Source organism: Pholcus phalangioides, unplaced genomic scaffold (genome assembly GCF_987345545.1).
Source record: "Pholcus phalangioides strain wild (caught in Gottingen) unplaced genomic scaffold, Ppha-v1.0 ptg000024l_1, whole genome shotgun sequence".
Classification (NCBI taxonomy): Eukaryota; Metazoa; Arthropoda; class Arachnida; order Araneae; family Pholcidae; genus Pholcus; species Pholcus phalangioides.
Genome location: NW_028301616.1, coordinates 4,615,008 through 4,631,848, shown reverse-complemented (window position 1 = coordinate 4,631,848; position 16,841 = coordinate 4,615,008). Strand labels below are relative to the sequence as shown.

Below are 16,841 nucleotides of genomic sequence, written 5' to 3'. Positions count from 1 at the left end.
AAACGGGTAAAAATAAAATTTTATGAACAAAAATGGGTCTTTTAAAAAATATTGAAAATAACTATATAGTACACTATATGGTATGATATTGATAATTATTTTATGATCAATAATATTAGTTAAATTATTGAGTTTACCTTGAACTTTTAACAGTTGCTGTTTGTTTAATGTAAAATGAAACAAGCAAAATCTGTATAGAGGAAACAGCCCTCCTTGGCTTTTTGCGAATGAGAGTTCGCAAGCATGTGAATGACCGAATGAATGGCCTAAACAGTGCGCAAGAATGTGAACGACCCAAAGAGTGACCTAAAGAGTGAGGGGGCTAGGTCAGTGAATGACCAAAAGATTGAACTAGAGAGTGTGTGAGCATGCGATAGTATAGCAAATAGGTATGAAAATTGTGAACTTGGCCTGAGTCTGGTCCGGCCGTCCATGTACGGTCCCTTTCAGTGTACACGAGCTCCAAGGAAAGATTGAGAGATTCGGTGCCTCTCTAGTCTAGTGGTCTAGGGCGTTCACCCGGAAAGTGAAAGGACGTGGGTTCGATTCCCCGCAGGGGCAGTTGAATTTTCTCTCTTTTCAAAATATATCTTCGCAACATCCAGTTGTTAAAACCTTCGAAAGAGGTATGAGTTACAAGAATTGCGACTAGGAAGAAAAAAATACACAGGGGTGGAGGAAGAGATGTCGGCACGTAGTAAAAAAGGAGAGTAGAGAAAATGATCGGAGGGGTTATGAAATGTAAGGGTGTGATGATGATCCCTCCACAGAAGAGGGGAAAAAAAGGGGGAGAGCGGACGAACCAGCAGATAGCGAAAATCAGCAGATCGAGGTGAGAACAAACATGTTTATTTAAGTCACGCACCTCGTTGAGTGGCTTTTTTCTCTTCATCACCTCTCTTCTCGAGTATGTGCGGTGTAGAACAAAACAATTCAACTGTTTCCGTCGCTAATCTCTATTATATACTTCCGTAACTCTTGGTCGCCGCACTATGTGCGCGGCCTAAGCTTTCAGTAGCAGCGGCTCGAGAAAAAAACTCATACCCGTGCAGGACTTATTTTGGGCACCCACTGATCACGTTTTTTTTTTGGTTGACAAAGGTTTTTTTTTGCCCCTTCAACTTGCATTTGGTGCCCTTCCTAAAGCGGCCGCCCGAGTCAGTAATTAGTAATCCATCAATTCTGGAATTATTTTATTGATCAATTCTGGAATTATTTTATTGATCAATTCTGGAATCATTTTATTGATCAATTCTGGAATCATTTTATTGATCAATTCTGGAATCATTTTATTGATCAATTCTGGAATCATTTTATTGATCAATTCTGGAATCATTTTATTGATCAATTCTGGAATCATTTTATTGATCAATTCTGGAATCATTTTATTGATCAATTCTGGAATCATTTTATTGATCAATTCTGGAAGTAGTATTTCTTTCATTAAAATTCTGAACTTCATGAAATATGAATTTTCAGTCATTCTCGAAATCACTTTTATCTAGAGAGAGAAAGAAATAATTCTGGAATTATCTCTTTCGTAGATTCTGAATTTCTACCAATTCTAGAATTCTGAATTTTCATCAAAAAATTTAATTTAAAATTAATTTAAAATTAAATTTTATGAAAAAAAACCTGTCATAATTGATTAAAATTTAGAATTAATGCAAGAAGCAATTTAAGAACTGGTGAAAGCCCCAATAATTTACCGTGAGTGCGGGAGTGGGGGGGGGGGGGCTCACAAAGTATGAGACCCGGTGCGATCGCACTTTTCACACGCTTCTAAGGGCCTTCACCCTCACCGGACGCTGGGCCAGATGCGTCTCCTCAACAATTTCGTTTCACCAAATATGTTTAGGAACCCCTCTCCTCGATTTTAGGTATATATTTTGTGGGTGGAGGGAGAATCATTATCTATTATTTTGATATGCAGGAATGCTGAGAAATATCCATATAAGAAATTTTAAACGCACAAAACGAATATCTAGGTAATTATAGGTAAGGGGTCATTCACGTATTACGTCAACATCGAGGGGCGGGAGGGGGTTTCGGATTTGCTGACAAGGGAGGAAGGGGCTTGAAGGTTGCTTACATCATCAACCACCCTTTTTTGAAGATATGAAATATTCTAAGCTGCTGACGAAATTTCGCTGACAGGGAGGAGAAGGAGGGGGGGTGTCAGTGTTTTGCTGACAAGGGGGGGGGAGGGGGTCAAAAATGGCTGAAAATCTGCTTACGTAATACTTGAATGGCCCCTAAGGTTATCTTAAAACAATTCCCGGAATTAATGAAAACCTTATAGAATTGATACATTCTTTTTTCTTTTCATTGAAAGAAATAATTCCAGAACCGATGAAAATCCAGAATTGATAAAAGAAACAACTCCAGCATCTATGAAACTTCAGAACTAACGAGAGAAATAATTCTGGAATTGATGAAAATTCTGAATTCAAGGGGGAAAAAAATCAAAATTGATCTTTCACGGGCCATGGTTAATTTGTAGCATGAAAAAAAACAAAATGATGGTAATTGTCCCGGGCAGTGCCGTCTTTTAACGCAAATGGAGACAGCCGGGGGGCTCAAATGAGATATAGTTGAAATTTTCGAGGAATATGCATGCAAATTTGCCTCGTAGGACCACAGAAAAATCGTTCGTTCCGTGGGCCCACTTAATACGGCCCTGCCCACAAGAGTGGGGCTGGGGACCTGGGCCGTCTTAAGAGCACCGTGGGCCCACGGAACGAACGATTTTTCTGAGACCCACCAGCAGGGCCGTCTCAAGAGTACCATGGGTCCCCGGACCAAGTGGTTTTTCGGAGGCCCTACCTGGTAAATCCTAGAAAATTTCAAGTGGATCTCATTCTTGTGAAACCCATGCGTTAAGACGGCACTGCCCACCAGACAAATTTGCATGCTTACTCTCGAAACTTTCAACTAGATCTCATTTTTGTGAGGCCTCTCTTCACTCGAGGCCCCCGGGTGGGCCCTTGCATTAAAACGGCACTGCTTGTGGGAGGGAGGCCCATGCTTCTCGCACTTCCCTAAGGGCGGCTCTGAACCCATCTGCACCAAATGAGGCAATATCCGGTGCTACTTTCCCAATAACACGAAAAGAAAAAAAAAAAAGATCCCGTACGTATATAATTAAAAACGCTCACGATGCGACAGAGTCAAATTGCGTGATCCACGAATCAACCATACAATATTATTTAAAAAGGCATAGTTGTCAGAGCTGGTGGTGAGCGGCGAGCCTCGAGGCACACCACTCACTCACTCACAGCCATTTACAGCCTCCGCCGCCACCAGTCGAGCTTGACGAAGTGCACCGACCTTCGCATAGAAAAAAAAAAACACGCTTCTCCTACTTCATAAGTGAAGCTTCTCCCTCCGACCAAAGAAGCTCTTTTTTTCCGTGGCTTCGCGAAACTTCTTTTTAACAAAAGTTGGCGATTTCTATAATGTGAAAGAAAAAGAGGCTTTTATATTGCAAGGATATATAATTGTGTTTGTGTGTGTGTTCAAGATTATTTAATATAATTTGATAATAATTTATCGCTTTAAAGTTTTCTTGACCGTCTTTTACTTCAAATGTGTTTGGAATTTCCGATCTCTCTTGTGTAACTTGGATACCGTATCAAAGGCCAAAACAAACCAAGGGTAAGAATAATTATCGAATTATTAATTATTAGTCTCTTTGAAGAATTATAATTATTATATGACGCGGCACGTTGGTGGTTTTGTATTTATTATTTGTTCTTTAATCATGCCCCCCCTCTCCACATCCTGGAGCTGGGGGGCCCCCCCTCGGCTAAGGTCTTTGGGAGCATCGCTGTAATTGATTCCTAGTGTAAAAACGAAAAGGATTTCTCTCGCCCCCCCCCCCGAGCTGGAACCCTGTTAGCCCCACCCTTGTGGAGGGGGCATGAATATCTGTGAGTATTTGAATCAGTTATATTTACTGTTGTAAACATGTTTACCCATTACTTGTCAATCAACAGGTATAGTATTTGTTACTTGTATAATTACGTCACGAAAGTACTTTTACTATGATAATTATAAGCAGCCCCTTTTGAATTATCTTATTTTTAAATTGATTCAGTCACGCTCCCCTCTTCACATACAGCAGCAGGGCCATCTTAAGAGCATCATGGGCCCCCGGGCGAAGTGATTTTTCGGAACCCCTGCACCTGCTGGGAACGCTTGACTGCCTGCCTACCAATTTGCATGCTTAATCTTGAAAATTTTAACCAGATCTCATTTTCATGAGGTTGTCCTCCCCCCCCCCCCAGCACTCTTGGCCCCCGGGTCGTGCCCGGGTGGGCCCATGCGTTAAAACGGAATTGCCTGTCAGCCCTAACCTTGTGAGGGCCAATGAATATCTTTGAGTATTTTATAAAAAATTTTACTCAATTTTTTTATATCAGTATGTGCATTGCACTCCCCCCCCCCTTCACATCCTGCATCCGGAACCTCCCAAGGATGGGATCTTTGACGGGCCCTATAAAGTAAATTTATAGAGTAAAAAAGCAAAAACACGTAAGCATCGTCCCGGGCCCTAGGGCCAGAGCTCTGTCAGCACTGCCCTTGTGGGGGAGCAGCCATGCTGATGTGCGACTGTTATATAATTTTTCTATATCAACTGATGTTTAAATTTTTTCGACACGAAAATATTTTCACAAAGATAATTTTAAGCAGCCACTTTTGAATTATCTATTATTTTCAAATTGATTGTCACGCCCCACCCACATACATCATCATGGTCCCCTGCTCCAACTAATTTTTCTGAGAGCCCCTCCACCTGGCAATAAATATAAATACCTGCCTACTCTTGAATTTTGTTAATATGTGTCATTTTCATGAGGCCTTCACTAAGGGCGTAGCCAGAAATTTCGTTCGTGGGGGACCCACTTTGGAACTCACTTTCATTTCGGAGGGGGGGGGGGCACCAAAGTGATAGAACAATAGATTTTGCCATCTTTTTCCCTTTTTTCGGTAATTTTCTCACATTTCGGGGGTACTAGACCACGACCTCCTATATAACCTAGTTATCTAGGTGGTCGTGACTAGACCCCCAAGTCCCCCACCTCCCGCTACGCCATTGCCCCTCACTGCACTAGAGGACTCAGTTAGACAGCCATGCATTAAGACGGCACTACCCGTAGACTACATTTTCACGGACCCACTATAGTGAATTTACAGTATGAAAAGCAGAAAAAAAAAAAAATCATCCCGGGCCCAGCACTGTTATCCCACCCTCATGGTGGGCCATGAATTCCGTGTCTAATATAGTAAAATGGTTTTTTTTTATGGCATTTGAAATCAAAGCCGTCCTTTGGAGTGTACGACAGGTGCGGTTGCACTGCACCCCGTGTTTTAAGGAGGGAAAGGGGGAACACACTTATACAATAATTATTTCTTTCATAAATTCTGAATTTTCATTAGTTTCATCAGCATTTCCCCCATTTATTTCTGTATTTTTATTAGTTTTAAAAAGGTATTTCTTTCATTTATTCCAAATTTTTTTCACTAGTTTTAGGAGCATTTCCTTCATTTATTTCTGTATTTTCAATAGTTTTAAAAGTATTTCTTTCATTTATTCTGAATTTACATCAGTTTTAGGACTATTCATTTATTTTTGAATTTTCATTCGTTTTAAAAGTATTTCTTTCATTTATTCCAATTTTTCATTAATTTTGAGAGTATTCCCTTCATTTATTACAATTTTCATCTTTTAAAGTATTTCTTTCATTTATTATGAATTTTCATTAATTTTCATGGATTTGAAGTTTTATTTCCTTTGAAATTTTCATTAATTTTTTATTAATTTGTATTTAATTGTTTTACTTATTTATTATTGTTACTTTTTGTATTAAAAGGTACAGCCTACCTTTCCAAGCTTTGAAGGCAAAGCCTGTTTTTCCCCCAATGTGTGTGTGTGTGACCATGGCACCTACACCCTAGAGAGGCCCCCAGGCTGGGTTCTTTTCACGGGGGGGGGGGGGGCCCTACTATAGTGAATTTATGGCATGAAAGAAAAAGGTTGATAGTTGTCCAGTGCTAGTTCTACTGTTAGTCCTACCCTTGTGGGGGCCATGCCTGGGACGATTCTCATAGTTTTTTTTCAAGCTATAAATTCATTATAGAAGGGGGGTCCAAACAACGATCCCAGCCTAGGGGCCTCTGCTCCAAGGTTTGGGGGAGTACCATGATCTTTATAATATCATAAGAGATTTATAATATTTAAATTAGTCACATGTGAGGTGTGACAAGGATCATCTCAAGAGCATCATGGAGCCCTCGGGCAAAGTGACTTTTCTGAAACCCTATCAATTTCAAAATGCTTACTGTCTTTTTTTCACCACAAATAAATAATTTACAAACAACCATGGCAATTAATCTTAGATATAGGCTACATATGCAAAAATCATCTCCAGAATTTGGGAGATCTTTTTTCCTGTTGATGCAAATTGATAGAAAACAAAGCTCTCTATTTGAAAAATTCGAGAAAAATATGTCCTATAATAATAGTTATTGTGTGTTCTTTAATTTCAGCTAGCACTATTTTGCTTGTCAGAAAATCAAATATTAAGTATTCAATTGAATTAAACTTCAAAGTAACCTTGAAGGACCACAAACACTTTTTTTGGCAATATCATAATTTGATCTAAAGAGAAGAGATGATAATATCAACTTAGCTAATATCCTAATGCAATTATAATCTATTATTGAAACAGTAGATTCAGTGAGTGCAGCCAATTTTTAACCAGTTTTTGGACCCTCGATATAGTAGCTTAAATACAATTCCTACATAATTGTATAATAATTACAATATTGAGCCATTTATAATAACTTTTCCATCAATTATAAATTATGTTTTTAATGCTTATTTTAGGCATTTTTAATGTCTTTTTGCCTTCCTATTTTGACCATTTTTAGTGCTTAAACTTCGGCATCGATGGAAATAGGATATGTGAAGGTGGGAGAAATAGATCTATAGGGGTTTGATAAATTGCTTGTGCATGTTAAAAATGTTTTTTTCCTCACTTTGTTTCCTAAGGGATTCAGCAACCTTGTAGGTTATTTTTTTGGCTTTTTGACTTGTTTATGTTTCTCCTGCTACTGAGGAAGGTCCAAATCACACCTGGTTGTTATTCTCATCACATTTTGGGCATTGGTTTTGATATCAACATTGTTGATCTTCTATTCCATTAACCTAAAGGTGATTTCTTTTCACTTATTATGGTGTCTTTTACAGGGTTGGCAATGTTTTGGACAGTATGGGGAGAATAGAGTTGTCTCTGAGAACAAGAATATACTGAAAATCCTCTTGAATGTAAAATTTGGAGAATAATAGAGAAAATTCTTTTTTTTTCTTTTAAATATTAAAAAAAAAAATTTGGTTTATATTATCAATTCAGTTTTTATTGCCTGAAACATTTAATAAAACATATTTTTTTGAGTCAAATCACTTTATAATAATATAACTTTCAATTGTGTAGAATATTCTCTTGATCATGGTTAGAGGTTTCAGTTGGTTAATTAAAGTTTTTATTATGAAGATTTTGAAAACCTTTAAAGATTATGAAAATCTTTTTAAAGACAGGTGAATTTTTACAAAGAAGTTTGAAGCAGAAAATATAATCAAAATTGATTGACAAAGGAAACCATTCTTATGAACATTTCCATTCTGAGAAGATACAGGACTGTTATTAAGTCTGTTACTTAAGATACTGGACTTTCCTCACATTCTATATGAACTCCTCATGAATAACTATGAATGTCTCATTGCTTCAAATGAAGTAACTTCAGTCACCTTTTTGAACATTCACAACATGTAATATTCATTTGAACAGGCTAAGTATAAAACAATGACATTTTCTCTCTCTGGAGCATACACACAAAAATATTAATTTAAAAAATCTATTTATTATTGCCCTTTTTGTTCCACTCCATGTCACACCCGTCATAAATATTTTTATGATTTTCATCAACTAAATGTGGTCTGCAATACCATCTTCTATAGCAATTTTTGTTTCTCTTGATGCTTAATATAATCCCTCTGAGTTTGTCACCACTTCAAGGTAACACACTGTATATTACTCATATTTAACTGCAAGCTGTTCAATTTAGCCACATGTTGGTTTCATTATTGTACTTGGGCAATTCAAAACTGTGTGATAGAAACTTTTTCTCACCTCTTTCTATTGATAATCTATTCTTTTCTGTTGCATACATAAGGTATTGAGAGTTCTCGTTGTTGCAGCAATTTTAGAAGGCTATTTTTGTCAAACTCATTCGAAGGGATGTTCTTTTCCATCATGTCACAGCATTAAAACATTTCCTGTAGATTTTATAACATATAGCCTATAGCTTCCCGAAAAATCTTATTTTTGTTGATACTCAGTCGAATCTGAGAGAATCCCTTCTGATGGCATATCGTCTGTAGGTGCCAAGTGATGAATGAATTCTGATTTGCTCTCATCTATCCTTGAATTCACATCATGGAAAATTTAGGATCCAAAATTCCTTGTCTTTATTTTATACAGCTTCAAGTATGATTTTCACTTCATTTTTTAGAAGGAATGTTAATGTGGAAGATTTTGCTAGCTTTTGTTGATTTCAGGAAAAAAAATTTGACAACCACATATTGTCAGCTTGACAGATGTTAATACATTTCACAATAAGACTCATCAAATCATTTATCCATGTTGATCAAAATTTAAAATGGCCCTCGCATTGTAATTATTTAAAAGCAAAACTCTCTGTTTTGATTATTTACAAATTGTACAATTTGAAACCATATGTAAACCAATCTTTTTTGTTAACGTATTATCATTCAATGTTCCAATCACACTTACTTTATGGTCTGCCACTCTGGGGTAGTGATTATCTTACCCCATTATTGCTCCCTTAATTTCCTTACAAAAAAAAGCTATTAGAATTTTGATGGGAAATTACATCACTCCCTCAAATGAACTTTTTCCACACCTAAATATCCTACCCTTAAGGCATTTATATTTTTTTAGATCCATACTTATAATCAAGAAAAAAAGTTTGCTTTACCTTTGAATTCGTCACGAACATCCAATAGACATAATTTCATATACTCTCTGCCTTTAGTTCATAAAAATATTCTCAAAAAACATTTTAGCTTCCTCATCCCTAAATTTTATAATAATCTTCCAAATGATCTCATACAGCCATCCACATTTTCGATTTTCAAAAAACTTCTTAAACAATACTTATTTCAAATAGTCAATATTGAAAACTACTTTTGATTTCGTCCTCAAATCCACACTCCCCCCCCCCCCCCCTTCTTTGCTACAGATTGACTTCCCGCTCAAAATGGTTAATTTCTTATTTAAAATTCCCTTGTCAACTCTGCTGTACTATTTCAAATCATATTACATAAACTCATGTTGATTTATAGATTTTTTTTATATAAGTAATAAAGCACCCCCTGCATCATTATAATGTATTTTATATATAACTTATGTGTGTGTATATTTTGATTTTTTATCATGATTTTTTTTCTCTCCAAAATTACTAATCACTGTAATTATATTTGATATTGTCAACTGTTAGTGTTTATAAATTAACTTCATTGTAACAACCAGTGTGAGACTTAGGTGTTTCTTTGGTGGTTTTCATTAATCAAATGTAATATTTTTATTAACCTTATATTAATTAATAAATAGATTTGATTTGAAACAGAGGAAATAATAAAACAAGACAGAAAAAAAAATCATAGATTTTTTTAGACATGTAGCCCCAAAATATCATTTTTTAGATTTTTCTAACAGATTTCAGATTAAATTTTTTTTTTTTATCAGTGATTTCTTTTAGGTATTGTTTCCATTTCAAATTTTGTTACTTTGGGGTTTCGGGCAGTTTCATACACTTTAAAGAACTACTTTTGAAGCCCTCAGATACTTTCTTACCGCAAGTGTATTTTTTTTAGTATTATAACACTGTATCATTAGAGGATAAACTATTAATATAGTAGACCAGAGCTTGACACTCTAATTTAGCAATCACATGTAGAAAATATTAGGCACTAATATCAATTTTCTAATTGCCATGGTGCCAAGGATTTGTTCGGAGCTGTAGTAGACTTAAATTTAGTGTCATATTCCGTCACTTTGAACAGGTTTGGAGTTTTAGTTAAGGCACATGTATTTTATTGTACAAACCTTAAAAGGCAAGGTAATGGTATGGAAACTAATAATTTCCTTCTAATGAAACAATGTACAGGGAAACCTGGCTATAACGATACTCAATACAATGATAAATCTATCTACAATGATATTTTTTTTAAATTTCACTTGGAATTTCTTCAACAACATTTCTTATATTTTGTTCAAAATCGCCTTCAATATATTTGTAAAGTCCTCACCAGTTTTTGTTCTTTCGAAAGTGTCTAATAGCATCCATATTTTACATCATCTACTCTCTGAAAGTGTTAATGAAGTTCCAGTAAATCTACTTTCTGTATAGTACACAAAAGTATTATGCAGTAAATTTACTGCACAACACTTTTGTGTACTACACTAACTTAGCAGGGTTAAACAACTAAATTTTACTCAACAAATCAATTACAACTTTTTTGCTATGAATAAACACTCATAAAGTCGTTTTATGGTGGTACTAACAAGGGCAATTCAGAAGACTTGCCAATAACAGCATAAATTTGGCAATGCCTGATGATATAACATCATGATATAACCTCTTGATATAATGATAATTTCTTCTACAACAATATCTTTTGTTGGTTCATAAGAATATTGTTATATTGAGAGGTTTCACTGTACAAAAAATTAATTTCAATCACAATTAAAAAAATTTTCCCTAAATAGCCGTAAATATCACAAACTTATTCAAAAACTGTTCTTAGTTGCAAAACTATGGCATAAAAAACAACTAATTTTCCTTTAATGATACTAAATATTTATAAACCTACTAACGAATACGAAAAAAAGCTGCTTAAAAGTTCTCAAATTTCCAAAACCTTAAATTGAAAATATGACATCAAAAGTGATAGATTTTCCTTTAACGTAATGCCATATACTGTCATACTGAAGAGTAGGTGAGGTTTTGGACAGTTTTGAAAGAGTTATTCTCAAGTTTAGAATCAAAACATTAAGTGTATGTACAAAATTCAGAAGGAAAAAAAACATCTCACTCTGCATTAAAGATTCTGCTGTTTTTGTGAGATGCCATGTGTTCTTTATCATTATTACAGTATTTGTTTTAAGTGATGTATTTCAAATTATTTTACTTGTCTTATTATCTAAGAATATTTCAATATATTGAATTTCAACATTTATTTGACTTTCACTAAAAATTTAATGCATAAAGTGTGATTGTTGTGTGGCTTTTGATAGATACCACATTGGGTTGCATTTCGCTATGTAAAATTAGTGTAAAGCCGAAGCATCACAGGCTAATTCTTTTTTAGATATCAGTGCATCAATTAAATAAGTCTTGTCATCTGAGAGATGTTGTGTGAGCTCTACTAGATTAAGTGCAAGTAGTTGTTTAACAATCGTTAGGAAGACCAAAACAGGGTTAAAGTAAGGAAAATAGACAAGAGAAAAATTTCACTTCAAAAAACTAATCAGAGTCTAAGGAATATGCATAAAAGACAGCTGAAAGCGAGAAAATTCTAACACTTGATTGCAATGTTTTATTGGGATAAGAAATTCCCTTTATATTGTTGTAGAAAATAAACTTTTTAAAAATACTCTGGAACTGCTATATGTCTATGATGCAAATCACTTGTTCAAAAAGCACTTATAAGTGTCCTCTTCAAATATGTCCTGTCAATTCACAATAGAAAGATATCTAACTCATCAGAATTAGAGATGGGGCGAATATTAATTTGGCCAAATAACAGAATGCAAAATATTCAGCTCGTGCTTTGGCCAAATCCTGAATTTTTGGCAGCCGAACATCAACTTTTTTTAAAATTCATCACCATAAAATTAGTGTTTTTAATTTAAAATAAAATTATAATTTTTAAAAATTACTGAAATTTAATTTTTAATTACAAAATTTATTACTTGAGTAAATATTTAAAAAAACTGGTAATGAAGAGATTTTTAACGCCATGATACTGAGAATCATAATTAACAGATGATACATTGTATTTCAATATTACTCAACCCTTTAAGCAACATTTACGAGATATCTCACCTCCTTAAAAGCTTTACTTTAATGTTGACAAGTTCAGATGTTTTATGGAGTTGATTTCTCAATGGAACACTTTTCCATTTCCCCCCCCCCCCTTAATCTGCATGTGCTGAAAATCTGAAGAAAACCTACTTCATTAAAATATATTCAGAATTTGGAAGGGTGTTTAGTGATTTCTGTCATAAAGAATCGGGAATTTAAGGGTTAAAGAATTGATTTTTCTAAATATTGGTTACAATTTCTGATCTAAATTAAGAAAATGTCAACCATTATTTACCCTCAAGTAGTTAGGTATCATAAAATTACAAACAATTTTCGTTTTTTTTCTTCATTAGACGTTCTTTGCCCTCTCTTGCCTCTAGACACATCCTCCAGTAGTGAACTCATGTAATTCATGCTCATTTTTTTTTACCTTGTTGCAATAGTGTTCCGTTTTTCCTATCCCAGAAATTTATCTTGACATAACTTCTTTAACGGAGGGATATACACCACACAATGAAATATAATCAGTAAATTTTTAATCTATGTGAGAAATTCCAATTAATTTAATTTTTTTAATCAGTTTAATGTACTTAGATTTACAGATATTTGTTGAATACTTAAGCAACATTCGGCCGAACCAAATATTCAGCAAAAAGACTGAATAATAACCCAATATCCGTCTTCATCTGCAATTGGAATTTGACTCAAGTCGAAGTTTTCATGTGGGCCTAGAACCTTCAATGTTAAAAGATGGTTTGATGAGAGGATTTAACGATACCTCAAAGTTTTTTGTCTGTTACTGCATATTTTTATTAATCAAGGTTTGGATATAATCCTAACTACTTAGATAATTGAAACTAATAAAAAAATAAGACCTTAATAATTGTTAAATGTCTTACTTTTGTTTATCAATGCTACCCTCAATTATAATTGATGGTTTGGGCAATATCCATCACTTAACTTTTATTTTTCTCATTTTTACAAATTTTTGCCACTGTCCCAGCAAAAATCCAACCTTGTATAAATGCTTTCTCTGCTCATTTCCTGGAAATTTTCAGAAAAATAAACTTTTTATGTAGACCCAGTTTGCTAAAATTTCAGATTAGTCAAATATGAATCCTGCTCTGAGAAGTCATTTACAAAAATTTTTATATTTTTGAATGCAATATTTTCAGCTGCACATCAATTGAAAAAAAAAATATAAGTAATTAGAAGTTTTAAAGTCGACAGTTGCAGAGATAGCCACTATGCAATCAATTTAGGACAGCCTCTATATATGCTTTTTATTTAAAATGTCATGCAATTCTCCAAAGCATCTGATATATTAGCAATATTTTGTTTGATATAGGCCTATCAGTTAATTTCTCTTCTTCAACTTAGGACAGTTCATCTCATTATGTGAAGTTATCAAAGTTCCATGATGGTTTATTGGGAATGTTGGAATCACATACTGATACATATATTACCGAATAGAGTGGAAAGATGACTGAAGATTCATTTGTGACATTAATATGAGGGAAGAAGATTTTGAAATCGCTATCAAGGTATAGTTAGTATTTCTACTATTTTATTAATTTTTTTTTTCAAAACATACATACACATAACCCTCAAAGCAGAGGATGCCTGAAATTGTGATGTACGCTATAATCAGTGCTGCTACAAAACAGTCCGTGCACAAATTTCAAGGAAAGAATGCGTCTGCACATAGAAAAGCACTATCACGAGAATTTTTATTGCAGAGCATATAAAGTCAACTGAGGGCTCCTTGCAAAACAAAGGAAAACATTCTGCTTTGGGGCATATAGCACATTTACATCAAAATAACAAAGAAACACACACATACACACAAATACAAGCACTGTGTGACCTTTAGGGACTACTGTCCATCCTGCAGGCCAATAAAAATTTTGTACATGAGTTTAAGCTGCATGCTTAGTACAATTTTATTTTTGCATTTTAAAGTATTAAAAAAAGCTGAAAAAAGGTAAAATAAAAAAAATCCTCCTTCTCTTCCACATTTTTTCTTTCTTTTGGATATCGATGAAATAATTTCTGTTATATTCAATCAATGAGCTATACAGGGTGTTTGTAAACTGTTTAGAAAAAGTTAGTGGGGTGATAGCACCCATCAAGATGAACAATATTTACAATGGAATGAATTGCAGAAATCATGTTAGTAAGGACCTTTGCTTGTTAGATGTATTTCCCAAGTTTTTAACACTCTGAGTGAATTGCGATCATAGGTTTTATTGTAAATATTGTTCATCTTCATGGGTAGCCTACTATCTCACCCCTACAATTTTTCTAAACAGTTCCCAAACACCCCCTGTAGAGTTCATGTAATGAGGGCATAGATGAAATTTGTAAAATGTACATGCACATTTTATAAATTTCATCTATGCCATCATTACCCATTCCATGAAACACAAAATTAAGTACAATATGTTCACTTTTTATTTATTTATTTATCACACAACTCAGTAGGCAGATTGCACTTAACACTGGTAAGACTCAAAACTGGAAACATAAAAATCAAATAGAAAATTACTTCATAAAAGGAGTAAAGTTAAAATCGTCCAAGGAAGAGACATATACATTAAATGTGTTCAATATTTCTCTTGTGTCAGTCATATATACGTACTTATTGAATAATATGCCTATTAAATACTAATTAGTTTTTCTTTGGTCATTTATTTTAAATTATTGAATCAGCATTTGTGTATCTTTGATCATGGAAAATATATTGTAATCTGTATTTTTATTACTATTTTTGTAATTGCTAGAGTAGATGATGTTTATTATTTTTGGGGCGATGCAACAAAAATTTTGTTGAAATAATGTTTTGGGTACTTGATATTTCTATGTCTATTCGATGTTCTATTTTCGTTTTTTTAAAGCCATTTGTCATTCCTATTAATAAATTTTTAAATTCTATACACATAAATGTTCTGTCTCGATGTTAATATATAGTACTTTGTATTTTTTCGTTATATATTGTTACATTTAGTAATGCTCTTAATCTACTGTAAAGATTGTCTAAATGTGGCATATATATTTTCATAATATGCCCCTCCCCCCCAGACACATATTCCATAATTTATATTCAAATGAACCCATGCCTAGACGATGTCTTTTAAAAAGTTGTCATCACACAACTATATATTTAACTTTATAATTTTTTTCAAAAATCAGCTTTCATTGAGAATGAAGAATGAGAAATAAGCTTTATGAAAAATACAGGGATCTCTCACTTATACACTCTCTTACTTGTCCGTTTCTTTCAGTTACGAGACAATTTTCTGCATTCCTGGTCGAAGTCATCTAATTGATTGTCCCTGAACTCATGGGCCAAACTTTAAGGGATGGTAAAATACACATAAATAACATTCTTTCTTTGTACAGCAATATGGGGTCGAAATGGAAAGTGCTGGCGGAAAAAAAAAACTAAAAACAAAATTCTGAGGAAATTAAAAAAGCTTTTTATTTGCATTAATAATTACAGTAAGTGCTAAAATGTGTCACAACCAACATCGATACATAAGATGATGTCTGTTTTCTCATTTCCAACCCCACATTGCTATACTAAAAATGCTTCTCTATGTGTATTTTACTTTCCCTTAAGGTTTGGCCCGTGAGTTCAAGGACACAATGTATATAAAATAACATATCTTGACTGACTGATTCATCACTACTGAGCCAAAACGGCTGAAGCTATAAATATTAAATTTGGTCAGTAGCTTTATTTCATGACATAAAGACTCACTTTGAAGGGTTTTTTCAAGTGAGTTTTTGAAGGGTAAGGGGGAATTTTTAGATTACGAAATTCATGCAAGTGAGCCGCAAGTAATAGCTAGTAGGTTAATAAATCTCTCTCATGCATGCATTTTTTTTTATCTCTTGCACCAAAGCATAAGTGAGAAATCACTATATCTGGGCTTGCTAAAATAAAAGACTTCTAACACGTTGTCAAGTTACATACTTTTACTTTTTGCAATCTGTAACTTGAGCTCTGGTCACGTAAAAGTATGTATTTAGTAGACTTGTGGTGGAGAGTGGGTGTCGTTTACGACCAATTGCACGCATGTGTCCGCAGCTCAATATACCTGCATATATTATGTTAAGAGCGCAAAATATCTCATCGATGCTGCTGAGAGGGTTAAATACAATGAAACTCTTAGATGTAATCATACTCAAAAGACATTAAAAAGTATCATTAGCCTATATGAGATTTGTTATGGTTGAAATATAATAACACTATGAGATGCGTGCCAGGACCAGACAGTAATATCATTATAGAGGATATCATTACGCAGGAGTTTCATAAAAATTCACTCCCTTAACAGTTACCTATGCAATAACTCGAATAGTAAATTGTTTGAAACATTTCAGTGTTTAAGATATTGGTTTTCCTTTCTCATCTTGATATGTTTTAAAGGTTGTTGTTGTTGGAAATGGAGCAGTGGGCAAATCGAGTATGATCCAAAGGTACTGCAAAGGGATATTCACTAATGAATATAAAAAGACAATAGGCGTAGATTTCTTAGAAAGGCAAATCGAGTAAGCTTTTTTTACAGTCTTTATTGTTATATCTTTATATTCTTCTCTTAAATATTTTTAGTCTTTATAACTAAAACATGTGATTTAAAACATGGCTTGAATGTACTTTT

The 16,841-nt window shown here is 34.0% G+C and overlaps 1 protein-coding gene across 1 annotated transcript in view; it reads left to right on the top strand.

The window, feature by feature from the left end:
* Window positions 1–3,276: 3,276 nt before the first annotated feature.
* The window catches only part of Rab23 (RAS oncogene family member Rab23), a 29,024-nt gene continuing 15,459 nt past the window's right edge, over window positions 3,277–16,841 (top strand). Inside the window, exons 1-3 of the mRNA XM_089250585.1 lie at window positions 3,277–3,657; window positions 13,555–13,718; window positions 16,610–16,731. Of these exons, the coding sequence (XP_089106711.1) occupies window positions 13,686–13,718; window positions 16,610–16,731 (155 nt within the window). The 5' untranslated portion in view covers window positions 3,277–3,657; window positions 13,555–13,685. The remainder of the gene's footprint in view (window positions 3,658–13,554; window positions 13,719–16,609; window positions 16,732–16,841) is intronic.